The sequence below is a fragment of the Polypterus senegalus genome, chromosome 9 (genome assembly GCF_016835505.1).
Source record: "Polypterus senegalus isolate Bchr_013 chromosome 9, ASM1683550v1, whole genome shotgun sequence".
Classification (NCBI taxonomy): Eukaryota; Metazoa; Chordata; class Cladistia; order Polypteriformes; family Polypteridae; genus Polypterus; species Polypterus senegalus.
The window spans coordinates 127475939-127498009 of NC_053162.1; the positions used below are offsets into that span (position 1 = coordinate 127475939).

At 35.8% G+C, this 22071-nt stretch overlaps 1 protein-coding gene across 4 annotated transcripts in view; it reads right to left on the reverse strand.

Annotated features, from left to right (window-relative positions):
- The window catches only part of LOC120534991 (early activation antigen CD69-like), a 51944-nt gene extending 30252 nt beyond the window's left edge, over nucleotides 1-21692 (reverse strand). For all 4 annotated transcript variants that reach the window (XM_039762495.1, XM_039762496.1, XM_039762494.1 and 1 more), the window contains exon 1: nucleotides 21584-21692. In XM_039762495.1, coding sequence (XP_039618429.1) covers nucleotides 21584-21620 — 37 coding nt within the window. In that variant the 5' untranslated portion in view covers nucleotides 21621-21692. The remainder of the gene's footprint in view (nucleotides 1-21583) is intronic.
- Nucleotides 21693-22071: the final 379 nt, after the last annotated feature.

Below are 22071 nucleotides of genomic sequence, written 5' to 3' on the forward strand. Positions count from 1 at the left end.
GCATACATATGGTAATAACAAACATGCAACAACATTAGTAACAGAGAGTCTTAAGCAATGGAATAACTGCAGTTCATGATGAATGTTAGCACTGGTGAGGTTTATAGTTATGTTAGTGTGATTATCCAATGCATTCAATCAAACGTATACAAACTTGTCTTTTCGTGTACATGCATTAATGTGTGTATGAGTGAGATACAGAAAGAGAGAAAGTTAATGGTGTTTTTAACTTAATGTGGTGTTATTTAGTAAAGAGGAAAGTGAGAACATAAAATAAAACAAAAAAAGATTGATTATTGGAATCTGTAAATGGATTTTGCATGGTAAAAGAATCAGGATTCTTAAGTGAACTGATTTTTCCCTGCAAGTCTCCAATACATCCCTGGTTTCTTCCACTTACTTGGTAGGCTAAATAGTGATTCCTAATGTGGCCTAAAAAGAGTGTGTCTTATCATGGGCTTATGTCCTAACATCGATTAGTTTCTGCTGTTATGCACCTAAAATCTGGAATAACTTGCCAAAAGGAATTTGCCAGGCTAATACAGTGGAGCACTTTAAAACACTGCTGAAAACACATTACTTTAACATGGCTTTCTCATAGCTTCATTTTAGTTTAATCCTTATGCTCTGTATATTCAATTAATTATCATGATTATTCATGGTGGCTCCAAAATACATACTAACCCCTACTTTCTCTGCTGTTCTTTTTCCAGGTTTTCTGTGGTGGTGACCTGCACCACCACCATCTGATCAAAGCACCGTGATGTCCCTACATTGATGGATCAAAGGCCAGAAGTTTACATGACCCTCATCATCAAATTCTTCCATGAAAACCCTGAATACAATGAGGACTGATAGTGAGGTCATTTATGTTGGTTAGAATGCCCAGAGGGGGCTAGGTGGAATTTAAATTCTTATTTGTTAAGTCTTTTCTCTCTTTCTTCATCATGTAAAGCACTTTGAGCTACGTTGTTTGTATGAAAATGTGTTCTATATATAAATGTTGTTGTTGCTTTGTCCTTATGAGGTTTGATTAGGCACATACCCCAATAGTGGAATAAGCGCGTTCAGAAAATGACTAGATGATTGAATCGATGAACCGTTTAATGGACTAAAATTAAAGAGTTTTAAATACTGGAAAGGAGAAGGTCAAGAAAATTTCACATTGACAATACTTTAAAAATGAGTATATGCTGTGTTGAGTTTTTAAAAACGTGTTTAAAATTAAAATTTCTCTTTTTTTACAGTAATTTTTTTTATGTACATGCTTTCATTATACCTCTTTCTGTATTTTAGAATACTTCAGTAAAATACTTCAGTAAATTATGGAGTAGATAAAACAAAACTTTCATTTTAAACAATTTGTTTTGGTCTTTCTTCCTCATAATTGTTTAGTTCCTTTTACTGAAATTTCTCAGATTATTTTACAAGAAAAGGGCAAAAAGTGATTTTTTCTTTATTTTACAAGAAAAGGGCAAAAAATGATTTTTTCTTTATTTTACTCCTTTTATAATGGTATATGGATTTGTAGAATATTTCACTTTTTTCAGTTGCTGAGTTCAAACCCCACTCTACACAAATGATAATGAGTATTACCAAGAAACTCAAAATGTCATGTTTTAGTCTACTTAAAAAGAAAGAATGCAACATATTGATTCCTAAAGTCTGAAACAGCATGAGATGCAACACCAAATCTTTTGATATTCTGTCATCCATCCATCCATTATCCAACTCTCTATATCCTAACTACAGGGTCACAGGGGTCTGCTGGAGCCAATCCCAGACAACACAGGGCACAAGGCAGGAAACAAATCCAGCCCACCACAGGGCACACACACTATGGACAATTTAGGATCGCCGATGCACCTAACCTGCATGTCTTAGGACTGTGGGAGGAAACCAGGGAGAACATGCAAACTCCATGCAGAGAGGACCCGGGAAGTAAACCCGGGTCTCCTAACTGCGAGGCAGCAGTGCTACCCACTGCGCCACCGTGCCGCCTATTCTGTCATTCAATATTAAAATAAAAATGATGTATTTTCAAGGAACCAAGAAAAAGAAAGAAAGAAAAAAAGAAAAAAGAAAGAAAGAATTGTGTTAATTTGAAGGAAAAATCTGTTAAAGAGGGTATCTGTTCAAATAAATGGCTTGTTTGAACCATCATTATTGACGGCTGTACCATTTTTGTAAAATCAAACTTGAATACATGGGAAGAACAAAACCAAGTTGTCTGAACTCTTGAATCTACTCCCTATTGCAAAGTGAAATCTGTCAGTGTGAGACAATAAATGAATTAGAAGTCTCCACTTTACAAACAGATGTGAATGACAAGGAGAGGTATTGTTCCAATCCTTTAATAAAGACAAACAGTAAAATTAAATACTTCTAAAAACTCATTTTAGGTTCTCCATGTGAAATTGCAGAATCATATTCTTAATACAGAAATCTTAAATGACATATTTGATTTATAATTTTATACGAATGTGCTATAGTACATGAGAAATTCTTTGGAAAAAGCATAAAGTTATAGACTCCATTACTTGACTTAAAGGCAGGAAAGTGTACTTGTTTTACACCTTATGCCATTGTATTCCTTTCACAGTCTTAAACACAGAGTTTACTTTGAAAAGAAGAGATGCATGACAGTGTCATGAGGTAGAATTTATCAAAGCAATAAACAACATGATGAAAGTAACTATTACTGTTGCATCTAAAAATGACATTTGCTAGAATGGAATAGTATATTGCAGATTTTACGGTGCTCTTGACCCATCCCTGAACTCAAAGTTACAGACAAGAAGGTTAAAGACATAAAAATAGGAAGAACTTCCTAAAGGGAAGATTGAACAGAAGAGAGGAGCAAAATATATATATATATATATATATATATATATATATATATATATATATATATATATATATATATATATATATATATATATATATACTAATAAAAGGCAAAGCCCTCACTCACTCACTCACTCACTCACTCACTCACTCACTCACTGACTCATCAGTAATTCTCCAACTTCCCATGTGGGTGGAAGGCTGAAATTTGGCAGGTTCATTCCTTACAGCTTCCTTACAAAAGCTTCAACGCCGTGGGGGCGGAGTTTCGTGTGACATCATCACGCCTCCCACGTAATCACGCAGCACATAGAAAATCAGGAAGACCTCAAAAAAGCGCTGAAGAAAACATATAATTGAGAAGGCAGCGAAACAATAAGAAGCGGAAAGTGACATATACAACCATATTGATGAGTTCTGCTACTGAAACAAAGCACGATGTAAACCTACACTTTAAATTAAGTTTATAGACAGGCTGCCGCTGGCGTTTGTAATTTAGTGCCTGCCCATATAAGGCCGTCCGTCAGCGGCAATCCAATAGCAAACTCCCACTAAATATTCACGGGTTAAGGACTGTGCTTATGCAGAGGAAGATGAAATGGTCAGCGTGGTGTTTGGCACAAACTCAGCGAAACTGCGAGAGAAAGTTTTAAGTGCCAGGACTAAGGTAACATTAAATAAAGCTATGGACATAGCACGAGATGGCACCAGCACAGCTGGGAACCTTCGATGCAAGTACACCGAATGGCTCACGTGAACTGACGCAGTGCACAGATAAAAAGCAACAGTTCCAAAGAGCGCTGAACAAAAATCGAATTATACAATTGAAAAGGCAGCAAAAATATGAAGCGTCTGATAAGCATATTCATAAATGCAGCTACTGTGGAAACAAAGCACACGGTGGAAAAAGTCAATGTCCCGCTAAAGGAAGACAGTGTAAAAAAAACCGTGCATGCAGTGTGTCAGGTCTCAGATAAAGAAGAAGACGAGCTGTTTATTGATGCAGTAAGAAACGAATCGATGAATGAAACCTGTCATCTTTACAACGATTGACAAACACGGAATGTAACTTGAACACAACACATCCTACAAATACGAACCTGATTGAAAGAAATAATGATAATCAAATCCTTGATGACAGCAACACTCAGTAACACTCACAAAACAAATACTGTATATTGACAGTCATGTTACGTTATTTTTAAAATGTTCCCTTTTCTTTTCTACCTTTTTAACACACTACTTCTCCTGATACGCGCGGGTATATATATTTGTATATATATATATCCCGCTCTACATACTCGAATAATGGATACTTTATTCGCCATCAATGATTGTTTTGGTAAAGCCATACTCAGTGTATTCATTAGATGAACGGTAAAAAGTAAGAGCGAGGGAGGATGACTCATTGAGGCATGCAGGCTGTAGTCTTGCGTCAACTCTATCTGAATTGCGATCACATTTGAAAAATATATCTTTTCAAGTTCTATTTAGTCCATATGTGTCAAACTCAAGGGCCGCGGGCGAGATCATTTTATATACTGTATTATTGTTATTAAGGCCCGGGTATATGAAGCGCTGGTAACACAATAAACTACAGATCCCATAATGCAGCGCTTCAGCTGCCTTGCCGAACACTTACCACGTTAATCAAGTCTACCTTATGATGCTGCAAGTTATTGCGCACTGAGTTTGCACGGCGCTTTGGTGACTTTGAAGAACAAAAAAAGTCCGTCTACATGCGGCTCGAACCCTGTGCATGTTTGGTAGCACATATCTGTGTGAGAAGCTCTTCTCAGTGATAAAGACTAACAAAACAGCACACAGGAGTCGCCTCACTGATGAGCACCTGCAATCCATCCTGAGAATCTCCACAACACAGAACCTCACACCAAACAGAAACGAACTTGTTGCCAAAAAGATGCCAGGCGTCCAGCTCTAAAATGACATATGAGCAAAGACAACTGAATGATTTGATTTGTTATTGCACGTAAGAGCGGAGTCAACCGCTTTAACAAACAGCGTATTGCACTGATACGAAATAGCTGTGTGTGTATATATGTAGATATGTATGTATATGTATATATATGTTTATATATGTGTGTGTGTATGTATGTATATATATATATATGTTTATGTGTGTGTGTGTAAATATATATATATATATATATATATATATATATATATATATATATATATATATATGACAACAACACTCAACACTCACAACAGTGACAAAACAATTACATTGACAATCAGGTTACGTTATTTTCAAAATGTTTCCTTTTCTTTTCATTGCTTCTTTAACACACTACTTCTCCGCTAAGGCTGGTATTTTACTATACTATATAAAAGAAAAATGCAACTTTCCTTTCTTTACACCTTTTTTCCTTTTATCCCAAACCAAAGCCTTTCTCTCTTAACACTGCAGAGGACACAAAACTAATTTTCTTTAAATGCCGGTAAGGCACATTACCAGAGGCACAAATTTGAATGTTCACATAGAAAATGTAATTTCAATGTACCTGTACTTCTTAAAACGTTAATGTTTTACTGTTTAATAACTTATAGACTATAATTTATTATTTTTCCCTTGCACTCAGTGACCAAACCTATACACACACATATAGACACATACAAACATACACACAAGTATATGTATGTGTATATATATACACACACACACACACACATACATACATACATACATACATACATACATACATACATACACACATGTATATAATTTGTGTGTGTGTATGTATGTATGTGTGTGTATATATGATGTAGATAGGTATGTATGTGCGAGTGTGTGTATATGTAGATATGTATATAGATATGTAGATATGAAGATATATATATATGTGTATATATATATGTATATATATATATGTATATATATATATATATATATATATATATATATGTGTGTGTGTGTGTGTGTGTGTGTGTGTGTGTGTATATATATATGACAGCAGCAATCCAAGCCGTGAGAAAACAGTAAAATGAAGGCGCGGTCAGACGTCATAGTACATTTTCTGATGCAGCTACCGAAAACAACTTCGTGACGCTGCCGCCAAATACACACAACAATTACATTAACAACCATGTTACGTTAGTTTTAAAATTTTTCCTTTTCTTTTTCGTACCTTCTTTAACACACTACTTCTCCGCTGCGAAGCGCGGGTATTCTGCTATATATATATAGATAGATAGAGATATATATAGATAGATAGAGATATATATATAGATAGATAGATAGATAGAGATATATATACATAGATAGATAGAGGTATATATATATAGATAGATAGAGGTATATATATATAGATAGATAGAGGTATATATATATAGATAGATAGATATGAGAACAACATAGATAGATAGATAGATAGATATGAGAACAACACTCATATCAATGACAAAACAATTACATTAACAATCATGTTATGTTATTTTTGAAATTTTTCCTTTTCTTTTTCGTACCTTCTTTAAAACACTACTTCTCCGCTGCGAAGCGCGGGTATTCTGCTAGTATATATATAAACATGTCTTTCTCTCCTTACAGATTGTCACATTTCTAGCCTACAAGCAAATGCTCGCATCCCATCTCCAAATTTGCTGGTCTATAAACAAAAAGGGACTTTTATACTCCGGCGAATTCCTACTTCCAGATATGCACTTCCAGGTTCCAAGATGGTTTATCAAAGCCTTATGGCGTGAGCTAGCAGCCCCCAGGTGTTCCTACACTATTGGCTTAGGGTTACCAAAGATAATGATGAGACCCACATAGGTTGTCCTGGAAGAGCTCGATCAGACAGCGGAGGGGCTTTACAGTAGCGTGCCATCTAGCAACTTTGATGACTACAAATATTTTGATAGGAGTTGGCCGATGCCCTGCACTGTTTTACTTTAGTTCTTTGTACGTAAAGCCCCTTGTAGCACCACCTGTTGAAGATACGTTTTGGCATTACTTAGGGACCCTTCACAACATATTAATGAGTCGTATTCTAAAGAGAAAAAGTAGCATGTGCATATGCAATTTAATAAGCTTTTTTTTTAAATAATAGCTGTTTTCACTTAAATGAGAAAAATATAAAACCAAGTACAGCAAATGCATTGAAAGTAGAAAAGAACAAAGTTATCAGGAAAACCTGCTCCATCACAGGGTGAACCCTGAACACATTGGAAGCTGCTGTCGAAAAGAGGATGAAGGCAAAATTGAATGCCATCATGAAAAATCCCCTCCAGGAGGTGCTCTCTTGGAGTACTTTTAGCCACCGGCTAATTTCACCACAGTGTGGTAACAAGAGCCACTGGGGGTCTTTTTACACCCACTGCTATCACGCAATCAAGTGCTTCCACCCAATTTACTCGTTAATCAATCAATTAATTAATTGATTGATTAATTAGTGAAAAATGGGAGTCACTGCCTGTGCTGCACTAAGACAAGCTGAAGAGACAGGCTTTGCAAGTGATGTGCGTTTTCACAGCAAACATGGAATGAAGGATGAATGTGTACTAGCTGACAAAATCCATGCCTCCACTACAGAAGCTGTGACCTCTCCAACTAGTTTGGCTGCAGTTTAACCCTTTGTTCATTCTATTCAAATGAGGCAATGGCATGATACTTGTATTAAACAAGCCCAAAATTCAGTTGTTTCAAAGAATGGGCAACCTACTGTAGAGAACATTTCATAAGGACCACATTTGGTGATACAAAATAATTTACTATACCGAGTAGTGGATCATCAGGATAAAAGACAACATCAATTATGCTTGTTATTAGTGGGGATCTGGGAGATGATTAAAACCCTAGAGTGCAATAACAAGGGATTCTCAAAGTTGGTCCTGGGGGCCCACTGTGGCTGCAGGTTTTTGTTCCAACCAGATTCATAATCAGTAACAACAACTGATAGCACTCTCATTTAATTAGCTGGTATATTTTTCTGTTCTCTTATTCTACTTTCAGAAAAGCACAGCAGCATGATTTTTACATTTATAAGAAACTTAGAAATAGTTCTGTTTTTGCTATGGATTTAAATGTTCAACTCTCTTTGCATTGTATTTTGTCCTTTCTCTGTGCAGTTTACCCCCTTCATTGTATCTTAATAACGGCAATTAAAAAGGAGCAGAGCAGACATCCAGGCAAATAACACTGAAACATGAAAAGCTGCAACTACTTTAGCATCAGCCCCACATTGGTTTAATTAAACAATTAAAAAACCTGGAAAAGTAGAATGAAAGATGAAAATATTGTTAAAAAGAAAAAAAATACATTATTCCCATATAACAGCTTAGTACATTTTAACAATTTTTTTTTTTACCAAACTTAGTTTTCTAATTCAGGGAATCTGGGAAATAAAAGTTCACTTAATTAACCCAGGAGTCCAATTAAAAAACAGAAGCTGGTTGTAACAAAAACCTGCAGCCACAGTGGGTCCCCAGGACCGAGATTGAGAACCCCTGCTTTAAACAACACTTCTTCTGGCTTGGAATCAATGAGAAAGTGCTATACTACTATACATTTTCTACCCAATGTAAAATATGTCAAATTTAATCTAGCCACCAGGGAGGGCAAACCAGCCTAACTTAATGCTGGTCACAAGTTCGAATAAACAGAAGGTTGGTGTCAGGAAGGGGATCCAACTGTAAAACAGCCAAAACCTTAATGATGGAATCAATCCAATCCATTTGGAAAACTCTAGGCCATACCATGTAGTGACCTTGCCTGAGCCCTGTGATATTTGAGCAAGGGCCAACAGCAAGATGCCAGTTAGAACTGATCTGCACCAGGGATTTTCTTTAAATCCTTACCCCTTTGGTCTGGTCATGGATGTGTTGTATGGAGGAATATTTCGGACAAAATGAAATAAATAAATAAATGCGTAAATAAATAAAAGTACTGTGAAATGTGAGCATAAATAAATAAATGTGTCATGAAATGACAGCCTTAATAAATAAATATGTCATGAAATGAGAGCATAAATAAATAAATGTGTCACGAAATATGTTTTTCGTTGCTTATTTATTTATTTCATTTTGTCCGTAACATTCCTGCAAACCGTCATGAAATACGGCTTGAAATAAAACTGTCACTTTCACTCGTCAAAGTTGGGAGGGTGGGCTCTAACACGCCCTCTAGTTACTGATTGGTGAATCGATATGACAAAACTTAATTAGAAAAATGCTTACTACTGCCGATTAAATGGATTCTGCCGAAGATATTACGTATTTCAGAGAGAGAATTGAAGATTTATCGAAAGAAATTATAATGTTGGCGGCCCTTTTAGAACTGAGTGTTTGACCCTTGTTTTACGAGTAGAAAGTCAGTTGCATATTCGCAGCTTCTTTTTCAAACAACTGTACAGCTCTGATCAGTGGTAAAGTTGTTCAGTTCAAAATATTAGGTGGAGCTGCTTTGGGCATTCCATGTCAAAGTACCTGCACTAATACAGCCGTTGCAGCTTACCGTATATCAAACTGGCTCATTCGTCTTGTGATCGTCTTCTCTGATACATCATAAAGATCTGCAATCTGTTGTACTTTTAAACCGCATAACAGAAGGTGTTCTATTGACTCAGCTGGAATGTCAAAGGATGGACGTCCAGAGCAGGGTACTGCATCACCTGAACTGGAGTGTAGTAGAGTCCGTTCCACCTGTTCTTCGATAATTTCAAAAACAGTTTCATCTATATCGGAGTCTAAAAGGGCCGCCAACATTGTAATTTCTTCCGTTAAATCTTCAGTTCTCTCTCTGAAATACGTAATATCTTCGACAGAATCCATTTCATCGGCAGTAGTAAGCATTTTTCTAATTAATTCTTGTGCTATCGATTCACCAATCAGTAACTAGAGGGCGTGTTAGAGCCCACCCTCTCAACCTTGACGAGTGAAAGTGACAGTTTTATTTCAAGCCGTATTTCATGACGGTTTGCAGGAATGTTACGGACAAAATGAAATAAATAAATAAGCAACGAAAAACATATTTCGTGACACATTTATTTATTTATGCTCTCATTTCATGACATATTTATTTATTAAGGCTGTCATTTCATGACACATTTATTTATTTATGCTCACATTTCACAGTACTTTTATTTATTTACGCATTTATTTATTTATTTCATTTTGTCCGAAATATTCCTCCATAGTGTTGACTCATGGAATAAAAAAACAAAGACCAGTTCCCCTGGTGCATACTTCTTGCTGATGCTATATAGCATCAGAAAAGAGAAAGTGAAGTGGAAGTTGGTAGAATAGAGAAGGGCTTTGGAAGACAGAGGATTGAAGATAAATAGGAAGAAGGCAGGATATATGAGGTTTAATGATGATCAGGATTCAGAAGTTAGCCTGCAGGGAGAGCTATTGAAAAGAGTGGATACACTTAAATATCTAGGATCAGTGGTAGCCCAAGATGGAAAACTAAATGCCAAGGTAACCCACAGCGTGAAGTGTGGATGAAACAATTGGAAGAACACATCCATTTTTAAAATTTCATCTTGAAATGTAAATAGATGCATATTTACAGATGCTGTTAACAAACCTGCAAGGTTATTTTTTCAAGTTATTGGATAGTGATGACCGCTGGTGAGTACTGCTGTTTTACAATGTTACATACTAACATGTTTAAGCTGCTCATGTAAACCATAACTTTAAAGAATAAAAAACAAATAAATGCTGCCTTCAAAGCCAATCATAAAATAATAATCACATAATAAGGCACTTAACTGTTTATATACTTTAAACAACACATTTTGCACTTGGGGTTCTGGTGGTGAGGATGATATTGCTATGTTAGAATACCATCTACAAAAACTTTAACACTGTTTGCACATAAAATAACTAAACAGCCCATTACCTAGACACTCATATTGGATAAATTATATTACTTAGATTGCTGAATGACACACGAATAGCCCTTTGGTTGCTTACATTTTGTCTGCTTCTCGATTTTGTCTATTGACAAAAAACTGGTCAAATCCTGGTGTGGTACACTTTTTTCAGCATCTTTATATTTTTTGATATTGATATATTGAGTAGGGTCTGCTCTTTGTCACCACTATTTTTCACAATTTTTATGGACAGGTTCTCTAGGCACAGTTAATGAGTGAAGGGTGTCCAGTTCGTTGGCCTCATAGTTACATATCTGCTTTTTTCAGACAAATTTGTCTTATTGGCCTCATTGGCTGTGACCTTACACATGCACTGAAGTGGTCTGCAGCCCATTTTGATGCAGCTGGAATGAAGCCACAGGTCATAGTTCTCTGCCAGAAGAGGGTGGAGTGCCCTCTCTGGGTTGGCAATGAGGTGCTGTCTCAAACAGAGGAGTTTAAGAATGTTGGGAAATTGTTCTTGAATCAGTGAAAAAGGGAACAGAAGATCAACAGATGGATCAGAACAGAACAGCTTCCACAGTCATGCGGACGTTGTACCGGTCAGTCGTGGTGAAAAGGGATTTGAGCCAAAAGACAAAGCTCTTCATTTACTGGTAGATCTACAGTCCTACCCTCAATTATGGCCATGAGCTGTGGGCAGTGGCCAAAAGAAGTAGTTTACAGTGTGGCTCCTCCAGACCGCGAGGGGGCGTCCGCCCTGGTTATGTTGGGGGCCTTGGGTAAAGGGCTTGGAAGCCCAGTCCTGTAGGGACCTGTGGCCACCGCCAGGCGGTGCCCCGGTGCCTGAATATAACTGGAGCCCAGCACTTCCGCCACACCAGAAAGTGCTAGGGGGAAGAAGGGGACACCCGGAGGGCTTCCGGGTGCGCAGCCAGCATTTCCGCCACACTAGGGTGTTTCTTCGGAGGAATGCCAGGAAGCAGCTGGAGCCCATCCGGGTTCCTATTTAATTTGGCAGGCTTATTCCTTACAGCTTACTTGCAAAAGTTAAACAGGTTTCATTTCGAAATTCTACATGTAACGGTCATAACGGTCGATAACAGTCGACAACGTCCGCCATGTTGAACTTTCTTATTTATGGCTCCATCTTCACGAAATTTGGTAGGCGGCTTCCCTGTGCTAACCGAAACCGATGTACGTACTTATTTCGATGGTATGACGCCACTGTTGGCCGCCATATTGAACTTTCCAACGTCACTAATTTTCCAACTTCCCGTGTAGGTAGAAGGCTGAAATTTGGCAGGCTCATTCCTTACACTTTACTTACAAAAGTTAAGCAGGTTTCATTTCGAAATTCTACATGTAACGGTCATAACGGTCAACAACGTCTGCCATATTGAACTTTATTTATGGCCCCATCTTCATGAAATTTGGTAGGTGGCTTCCCTGCACTAACTGAAACCGATGTACATACTTATTTCGGTGGTATGACGCCACTGTTGGCCTCCATATTGAACTTTTCAACGTCACTAATTCTCCAACTTCCCTTGTAGGTAGAAGGCTGAAATTTGGCAGGCTCATTCCTTACAGCTTACTTACAAAAGTTAAGCAGGTTTCATTTCGAAATTCTACACGTAATGGTCATGACGGTGGACAACGTCCACCATGTTGAACTTTCTTATTTATGGCCCCATCTTCACGAAATTTGGTAGGCGGCTTCCCTGCGCTAACTGAAACCGATGTACGTACTTATTTTGGTGGTATGACGCCACTGTTGGTCGCCATACTGAACTTTCTAATGGTCTTTGTTACTTATGGGTCCATCTTCAAGAAATTTGGTACACGGGTTCCAAACGCTAACTGAATCCTATTTACGTACATATATACGTCCATAGCCTGCAGCTCGGTCACCGTGTGAGGCGGCATTGGGTCCCCCATCCCAACGCCTCCCACGTTGTTGGCTGCCTGCCTATATAAGGCCGTCCGTCTCTCCGGTCTCTACATTCCCTTCCTGGCTTCGCGTCTCCCTGTTGATAACTACAGCCTTTTTATTTAATCCACGGATTCTCTGCTGTTTTATTGTTCGTTTATTGTGATTATAGTTATTGTGTAGGTATTTTAGACTTACTTTACATTGTTCAGATACCCATTTCCTTTATCGTTCCAACCGTACCCCCATTAACATGTCTATTGAGGTGATCACCATCGATCAAAGAACTGTCACTTACCGAGTGGTTTCCATGCCCAGAGATGGCACCTGCCTTTTCCATTCTCTTTGTTACATATTGCACAGCCATATCAGGCTCACTCTTGATATCTGGAGGAACATTGTGTCTTATGTATTGAATGACTGGGACAGGTTCAAGGTGTGGACTGATGATGGTACAGGAGATAATTATACTACACAGGAGCACTATAAGAGTGAAATACTTAAACTCTTCACCTATGGTTCTGCATGTGAGTTGATGGCTGCCGCTGAATTGTTTGGTTGTCGCTTTCAAGTGTACCGAAATGGCCAAATATTTTACACCTTTCGACAACCACCAATGTCTCTTAAACATCTTTCACAGGTGACGATTTCAGTAGTGGACGCTTTGATGTTTATGAATGTTTAAACTCTCAAAAGCTGGATGCGAAGTTATCGATGAAACCGGTTGTATGCTTACAACGCTTGACAGATGCCGAATGTCACTTCAACACAAGTCCTGCAAATACTAATGTAATTAAAACAAACCATGAAACTCAAACCGATTAAGACAGTAGCAATCCAGGCTGTGAGATTTAAGATAAGATTACTTTTCACATGGCCAGCTGTACATTGCATGCTCAAGAGTAAGCTCAGCGCACAGCTGGAGGGCCGAACTGACAATGTGGTATACAAAGAGATCATTAACAAATAATTATTGGTATATTTTCCCTCAGTTTAAAAAGGTTTAATTTTCTTCTTAATAAGCATTTTAAGGCAGTACTTCGCCACTGCAAAGCGTGGGAATTTTGCTAGTTTCATATAATATCAGTTCTGTTTTGGGTTAATCTAGTGTATGTGTATTTTATCTAGTTAATATCGTACTTATTATTTTTACAGTGTTATGGTATGTTATTAACTTATGTGTTTTTTTTTCTATGCCCTGTCTCCTTTATGTGGAGCAGAAGCTGTTGGAGCCACCTATTGATAGAGCTGGGGTATTTCCTCCAGCAGTATAAAAGGAAAGGAGAGGATTCTTGAATTTCCTGGTTTTGACTCCACATTCATTTTAAGATACTGTTTCTGGCTTGTGTATATTTCGATCTGTCTGCTTTTAGGTTTTGCCTTTCAGGTAAAATCTATTTTGCTTTTTGTTCCTGCCTTGCTTTTCTTGTTAAAATTTTCCAATCCATTTAATACTTAAAAAAAAAACAATTTTCTTTGCTCTTAAAGAAGAGTTTTCAGGGTTTTAGTATCCTTGTTTTGTAGAGAGTGTGCACGTTCAAAGCCTTTGACCCATTTTTGGGCCTGTGCAAACCAAAGGCAAGCCTTTTGAGTTTGTGGCTAAGCTATCTGAGATGGTGAGGCCTCTTCCTTTGTTGCTGACCTTTAAGCAGGTTGAGTAGGTCTGGCTTTTGTTATTGAGGCCTCCGTTTCATGTTTGATATCTGAGATTGTCAGGATCATCAGATTTTGGTTGATAAGATTACCAAAGAGAAACATGGAGAATGTTTTAAAAGGTGGTTGGAGAAGCCTGGCAATTCCCTGAATAAAATCCAGATTGGTGTCACTGCATTTAGTTACTTTGAATAACTCCTTACTGTTGATGTAATCTTTCTGATCCAGCCAACATCACTATTGTCATTCTCGCAACACAAAATGGTCAAAAAGGGTGAACAGGCCCCAAAATAACAGAAGTTAGACAAGTGCTCATATTTTTCAAGCATCTCAGAGCAGGTAAACTGTCCAAACTAGCTCAAAAACCTCAGAAGGGCAAAATTTTGCTTGTACTTTTAGGAGTAGGAATAAAAGTATTTTATCAGTTTTCCAAATTTAGGAAACTACTCCAAACAATGAGTTCTCCAGAAGGGAGAGATAAGCATGCACATCCCAGGAAAGGTGAATTGTTTTGATAAATGTTGGACAATAACAAACTTGTAAAAAGATATTGATTTGACAGTGATGGAATTATATTTATTGCAAATTTTATATGTTACGTGATTTACACGTGATTTGAAGCATATGTGCTGTCAGTCAAAATTAAAGCATTAAATTACATTTAAAATGCAGCTTTGCAATAGTGATGATCTTTGTATATCACAGCCAAGTATTTTCCAATTTTGCAAAAAACTTTAATCACCCTAAAATGCGTCAATTTATACATTGCTCCACTACTCCTCGCAAAGTAATGTTAAAGAAAGTAAAATTTATGCAAAGTGGTATGCATGTAAAGAGCATTGCCCCAAGTGTTGATAAACATGCAGATGTGAATCACAATGATACAACAGTGTCAACACAGAGGTAGTAGTGGGTGCACACTGCATTGTAGCAGCCTGCATATTAATCTGAAAATAGATTGGGCTGGATGGGTGATTGACAAAGGTGAAGTATCACAAAGGTGTGCTGAGCTTTTCATTCCATGAACCTCTGGAACATTCCCATTACATTTTACAATTCCAGCAAGGAAAAAAAAGCCATACAGAGACTCCTGGGGCATTGGACAAATAGAGCCTTGCAGAAAATAAGGGCGAAATCACAGAAAGAGGTACGGGACTGTGGAAGATGAATGAAACATCGTGAAAGTGGACATAATTTCAGAAACAGTGCAAAAATAACCATGACTAGATTCAGTAAAACTATTACTTTATGAGGAGTTTTCTGTTGGCATAATAGCATCAGGGCGATTCTTCTGAAAGTACTGCTGTAGATCACCCACCCATTCATCCATCCCCTAACGCTGCCTTTTCCTGAGCATGGTTGCAGGAAAGCATAGGGTGCAAGGCAGAAACAATCCCTGGAGTATTCCTTTAAAAACCTTTGCAACCACCAGATCTACACTCTCTCCACGTTCTTAATGCTCTCGGCCTGGATGTAACTTCTGATCCATAGCACAGACTCCATTACCTAGGGTGTGGCAGTACCAAAGGCTGAAGCAATCCCTTTTACTCTGAAGAGTAACATGGTACTATACTGGAAGAGTGGAAGACTTGTCTGCATTAGAATTAGATGAGGGTACCAGAAGTCCAAATCTTGCTAAAATAAAACAAATTACATGACCAAGAAAAGGAACATACATAACGCCACATCTTGCTAAGGATGGGAGTTGACAGATCAGCAATTGTCCTGCAGAAATACATTTTTCTTGCTCCTTTAATAGAGTAGCTTCAGTTGCTAGCTTCTCTTTCTTTCTCTGGGGTGGGGGTTGAATTTTACTTTGATTTTTTTTTATTTAAAAAGAAGTACATTTTATGCTTGCAGAAGAGAACACTGTGTGTAAAAGCTCAAAGAGAAAATTACAGAGCACCCGCAACCACAAAGTGTGACCAAGACAAAGAAGACAAAGAAGGAGAAAAGCTCCAGAAGAAAGAAGGAAAAATATGCTTAACCTTCTTTCAAGTGTGCCGGAGAAAGTCGACTTGGAACGATTGGAATAAAGCATCACCTACACCAAAACAAAAGTATACCTACTTCGATTCTGAGAACTATAAATTGTAACTTAGTAGTTAGGATAAAGCCTGCTAATGTAATATGTATTGGTATTACTGTAACTGAAAAGTCATAACCCATGTAAAAGATATTTTTTAGCTGTTGTAAGTTTGTCTTTATAAATTCAGTAGGAAAGTTCCGAGCACCATTTGAAAAACACACACAGAACAAACCATGTGGAGGGGAAGGGGAGGGGCAGTGCAGACTAGCAGTCAGCAAATCAACAACACCATCAAAGTGTAGACACCACTAGTAATAACTGGCTAAAAGAACGTATCCTTCTTGACCGTAGGACTTGAAAGATCACATTTATTGTCATAAATGTATGTTTTGTGCTGTTTATTATTGTCCTACATCTGTATGTCTATATGCTGTACATGTATATCTACATACTGTATACTTGTATACAGTATATGCATCTTCTATTATCCTTATGCAATGAATTATTATATTTGGTTTATTGTGACATACATGTTAGATTATTTGCTGAATAACAGTCTATCAACATGTTCAAACCACATCAGAGAAAGTAAAAATTATCGTAGACTTTCACCGATATATGAATTTTATATTTTTTGCATTCCATATGTAAAGTGAAACAGAGATCCCTCACACACATTACTATAGGGATCAGGCTTTTGAAAGTTTAAAAGTACTATAAAAACTTAAACATGCCCTTCAAGAGAGAGAATAACCTTTAACCTCGACTTTAAAAAGAAGTAAAACAATGCACCTCTAAATTTTAAAGAATTTATTAATTAAACAGAAAAGAAGGGTAATCAAGCTAACAGGGAAATAAACAAATATAAACAAAATGAGTTTGCCTTAAAAGGCATCCAAGGCTAACAAGACCAGTCCATCACCCAGAAATCCAAAACCAGGATCTTAATCCTCAGCCTGAATATGAGCACTGAAGGCAGTCACCCAGCAGTGAAGTCATGATAGCCCTACCTCTTGAGGTTCCACCCATTAAACATAGGGGTGCAACCACAATACATATATATACCATACATAAAAACTAAATAACATTTAAACAAGACAGTATTAACAAAAATTACCAAATGAGAAAAAAAAACCCATAAAAAGCAGAAATGACAGTAAAAATATATATAAATGTAAGCCAGGGAACAGACCCTAGTTGAAATAACAATCATGGGCTATGAAAGAAAGGGCCCCAGTCAAGCACAAAAGAGAACATAAAACAGACCCAGACAAGGGAAACTACTTCTGGCAGTATTGGTGTTAACTATAAAAATGTAACTTGTATATTTTGCTTTTTTGTTCTGTGGTTTTGTAAAAGGCATTTTTTTCTTTATTCTTTACCAGTTTTGTGGTAAAATATTCCATATAACAGATGTGCTTTATGGGGAATTTTCTTGGAAGATTTTATGCACAGATATTAAAATTAATGGGTGGAAATATAACTGATAATGAGTTAAATTTTAAGTCAATTCTCTAAAAATGTGGACATTTGTACTTAAAAAATGACAAAAAATGATTATATAGAATATTGGTTAAATGGGAAATGAATGTTAATTAAGTGCTGCTAGCTGACTGTAAAAGTAAATAGGCCTTAGTTAAGGAATTTGGTTTGCTGTAACTACAATTTTAGAAGGGAGATGGCTTGTCTCATTTGAAACAGAAAAGATACAAAATGCTAGAGGTCAATAAAAGAAAAAAGAAACATAACTCTCCTGTGCAATCAAATGCATGTTGGTTTAAATCTCAGTAATTTGACTAAATAATCTTCAGTTGTGATCTTTCCACTGCTTTAAAAGAAAATGAGAATACAAAAGAGTTGTTGAGAGCAGACTCTTTAACCCAGCACAGCAGGTCAGTTTTTTTCTTGTTTAGCATGCTGCATTTCAACACACCACAAGGCATCCGGTTGGGTTATTACTGAATATTTTTTGTTATAATTATAGGTTACTTGTTTATTAAATAAATAGTTTTACCACATTTTAATATTCATCTCTTCAACTAATAATTCTTTAACACTCCAATTCTGTAATCCAATTCAGAGTCCAGAGGACCACAGATTATTACAGCAGCACTGGATACAAGACAGAAAGTATCTCCAGATAAGGCATCAGTCCAACGTTCAAAACATTATTTTTCATTTAATCTCTGTGGAGTACTCTTGACCATGAATCTATATTAAAAATGTTTAATCAATAGAAAATAAAATCAAGAGTTACCGCTTTATCTATCTATCTATCTATCTATCTATCTATCTATCTATCTATCTATCTATCTATCTATCTATCTATCTATCTATCTATCTATCTATCTATCTATCTTTCTTTCTTTCTTGTGAAAACTAAAAAGGAATGTATCAGTTACATCTCAAAGGAAGTATTTGTCTGATGTCCTTCATTGTGCCAATGAAAGCGGACCTATTGACACACAAATCAAAAGAAGACTTAAACTCAGTGCTGTAGCCAAGGTGAAGTGATCTAAAGTGTTTGAAAGGTGAAACATATAGCATTTCAAAACATCACATCAACAACAGACAATTTTTCTGGACATTGATGGAGAATATTTGTTACTAGCGAGGCAAAACAAGACACATAATGCTGAAATGAGATCTGTTATTGCCTTTCCTTCAAAGGTTCCATGCAATGCTAACTTTCTTTAATGCAACCATTAGACTTGCTGCCCATGACTACAGTAAGCAGAATTCATCTTAAACAAGAACTAATATAACTGGCAAGTTAAAATTGTGTCACTCAAGATAAAACACAAAGTAGACATTTGATTGCCATACCCTTAAAAGGCAAAGTAAATTATTGAGCAGGTTTCTTTCTGTATTATGTATAGCAAGGTACAACTGGCCAACTTTAATGTAAGAGGCAAAAGAAATAAAACAAAGAATAAAAGTTAATATAAAAGTGGTGCCTGTAGTTGATGTGCATAGCACAATTAATTATAGATCAGGTAAGTACCATTAGTAAAACAGTATCAAGTTATTTATATTTTTTATATATTAAATTATATTTGCTATTATTTTAATACAGTACGTACTAATAGCAGCTTATATACTTTATGATTTTTTGTTCTTTTTTTATTGCATAATATTTATAACAAAATAAAATAAAAGGCATTTTTATTACTTTATTACATTTTGGCATAGGTTAGCCTTCATTAACAACATAATAAAGGTTCATATGGCAAGCCAGGTTAACATTTAGAGATATCACAAAATTAATTTCAGATAAATTAAAATGCAGCTTACTTTTAAAGATCTCAAATACATTTTGATACAGTATATCTCAAATTGACCTTACATACATTTTAAACATCTGAAATGTATGTCAAGATATCACAGAGTCAACTCCTGTAAAATGTCCAATTCTTTCAATGAGATTTCCTGCCTATTTTAAGTTTTCTTGAAATGTAAATTTATGGTATCTTGAATTTTTACAGGAGATGATTTTCTCATATCTCAAAAATCTATTTGAGTTAACTTGAAATACACAGGAGGATATTTTGACATATCTGAAAATACACTTCAGACATCTGAAATTGCCTACATATGTATTTTAAGATAACTCAAAATGAATTTAGGATAATTCAAATCTTATTTAAAAATACCTTTAAATGCATTTCAGATATTTTAAAATGTACATTTCATGATATTAATAATTTATTTAAAATGTCCTAAAATGCATTCCAGATATCTTGAAAGAGAGGTATTTTCCGAAAGCTGTAATTCTTTAAACGCACGCAAAGTTATTTTGACATTTTGGAAAACGCATTTCAGACATCTTATAATACCTACAGACAAAATGTATTTGGGTTAACTCATAATGCATATGAACTTATTTAAAGATATATTGAAAGGTGTTTCAGATATCTTAAAATATACAGCATATCATTTAAAGATATCAGGAAATCTATTTGTAGTTATCTTGCGATAGAGGTATTTTCAGATACCTGTAATTCTTTTTGAGTTATCGTTTAACACATATTCAGGTATCTCTACATGTTCAGTCGACTTGCCATTGCCTCAGTTATTAAATGTATGCAGCATGCCCTAATACCTCTCTCTCTCTCTCGTGATTTTTGATTATTGTTAAAATATTATAATTACATGAACTTTCTTTATAATTACACTTTAAAAACAATATAGAGTACTCTTAGGATAAGCTTGGTATTTTTGAAGCTAAAGAACTTATTCACAATTGCAGTGTGATGTCTTCTGCTTTACACGCTAATTTAGAGATTTTATAATTTTACTAAGTAATGCAAGTGGTTTGCAGCTGTGATGAAGGGTTTGGAAGGACCATGTGTAAAGGAAAAACTTTTTATCTTTTAACTTAATTATAGGCATTAATATATTTTGTGCTATTTAGGAATTAAGAAATTATTGACAATTTGCTGTTATTTCATATTGTATGGCAAGAACTCTCAAAACATTACACATAAACACTAACAAAGAGGAGGTCAATGTACTGAATTAACTGTTAAATTAATGTCAGTGCGTATATAAATCCTAATAAAACAGCTTGATTGATTTTTTAGCATCTTGTACATAGAGCACAAAGCAAACTTTAAAAATATGACTACTGTTAAAATTAAAAATATTTTCACATGGTAAGGAATATCATTTAGCCACAGCATTTTGTGAATACTAAATATTATGATTAATTATATTTAATCTTTGAATGCAGAACTGTAATGCTTTAATGCAGCTTATGTCAAGTAAAGCATTAAAGTTCTCTGATCACATCACAGTACTCTTATCACACAAAGATACAACATACTATATGTTGATTTATCTGACAATGTTTGTCATGTTGCAGAGTGCACTGTATTGTATCTGTTTGCACTTGATATTGCTTTAACACAACCACACTGTATTTATTTACAGTTGTGGACATTTGATGCTGTGGTATTTATGAACAGAATAAATTAACAGTCTTTCACATCTGTTTGTTATGCCTATTTGTACTGTATAGTACAAATAGGTTACACAGTAATGGATATTTGGCCTTAAACAGTCATTTAGCCTATTAATTATTTTCATAGTTAATTCTAAAAGTTATCTTGACACAGTATTAAACACTGTGTTTTTATGTTATGGATCCCAGTTTAATATAAAACTTTTCACTATTATATGGAACAGTTTAATTGATCTCTTCTCCAGAAGGGCAGACTCAGTTCATATTACCAAAGCCGTCCAAAATCACAGTTTAGATTTAGATTATTATAAAAGTTACTCTACCTTCTTGTTTTCCCCTTTCAGTGTCCCCTCGCAGCATATTACTGTAAATGTTCTTTGATGATTTATTGCTCAAAGTGCTTCTCTGCTGCTAAAGAGCTCAGAAGTAACAAACCATCAAGTGTTGTCTAAAGAGGAAGTGCTGACCAGTCGTACCGTAATAATAGGCTGAATTAACAATCTAGGGTTTCTAAAGACATTCTGAAACTAAAGAATGGATACATTTTTATATAATTTTATATATAGTGCAATTTTAAAATTAAAAAACATAGAATTTTATAAACAATTTGGTAATGATGAATAAGATAAAATTTAACTTTTCAGATTTTTAAATGTAAGCTCCTGTTGCACACATATTAAGATTTAATCTTTACATAGATATATTTTAGCTTTCTCACTCTATCTCTCTAATTCTCTCTCTATATATTAGAATGATGTCTTCCAGTGTACGTAAGCTTTGTCTGTCTTTCAGAAGGGAAATTTCTGGACAC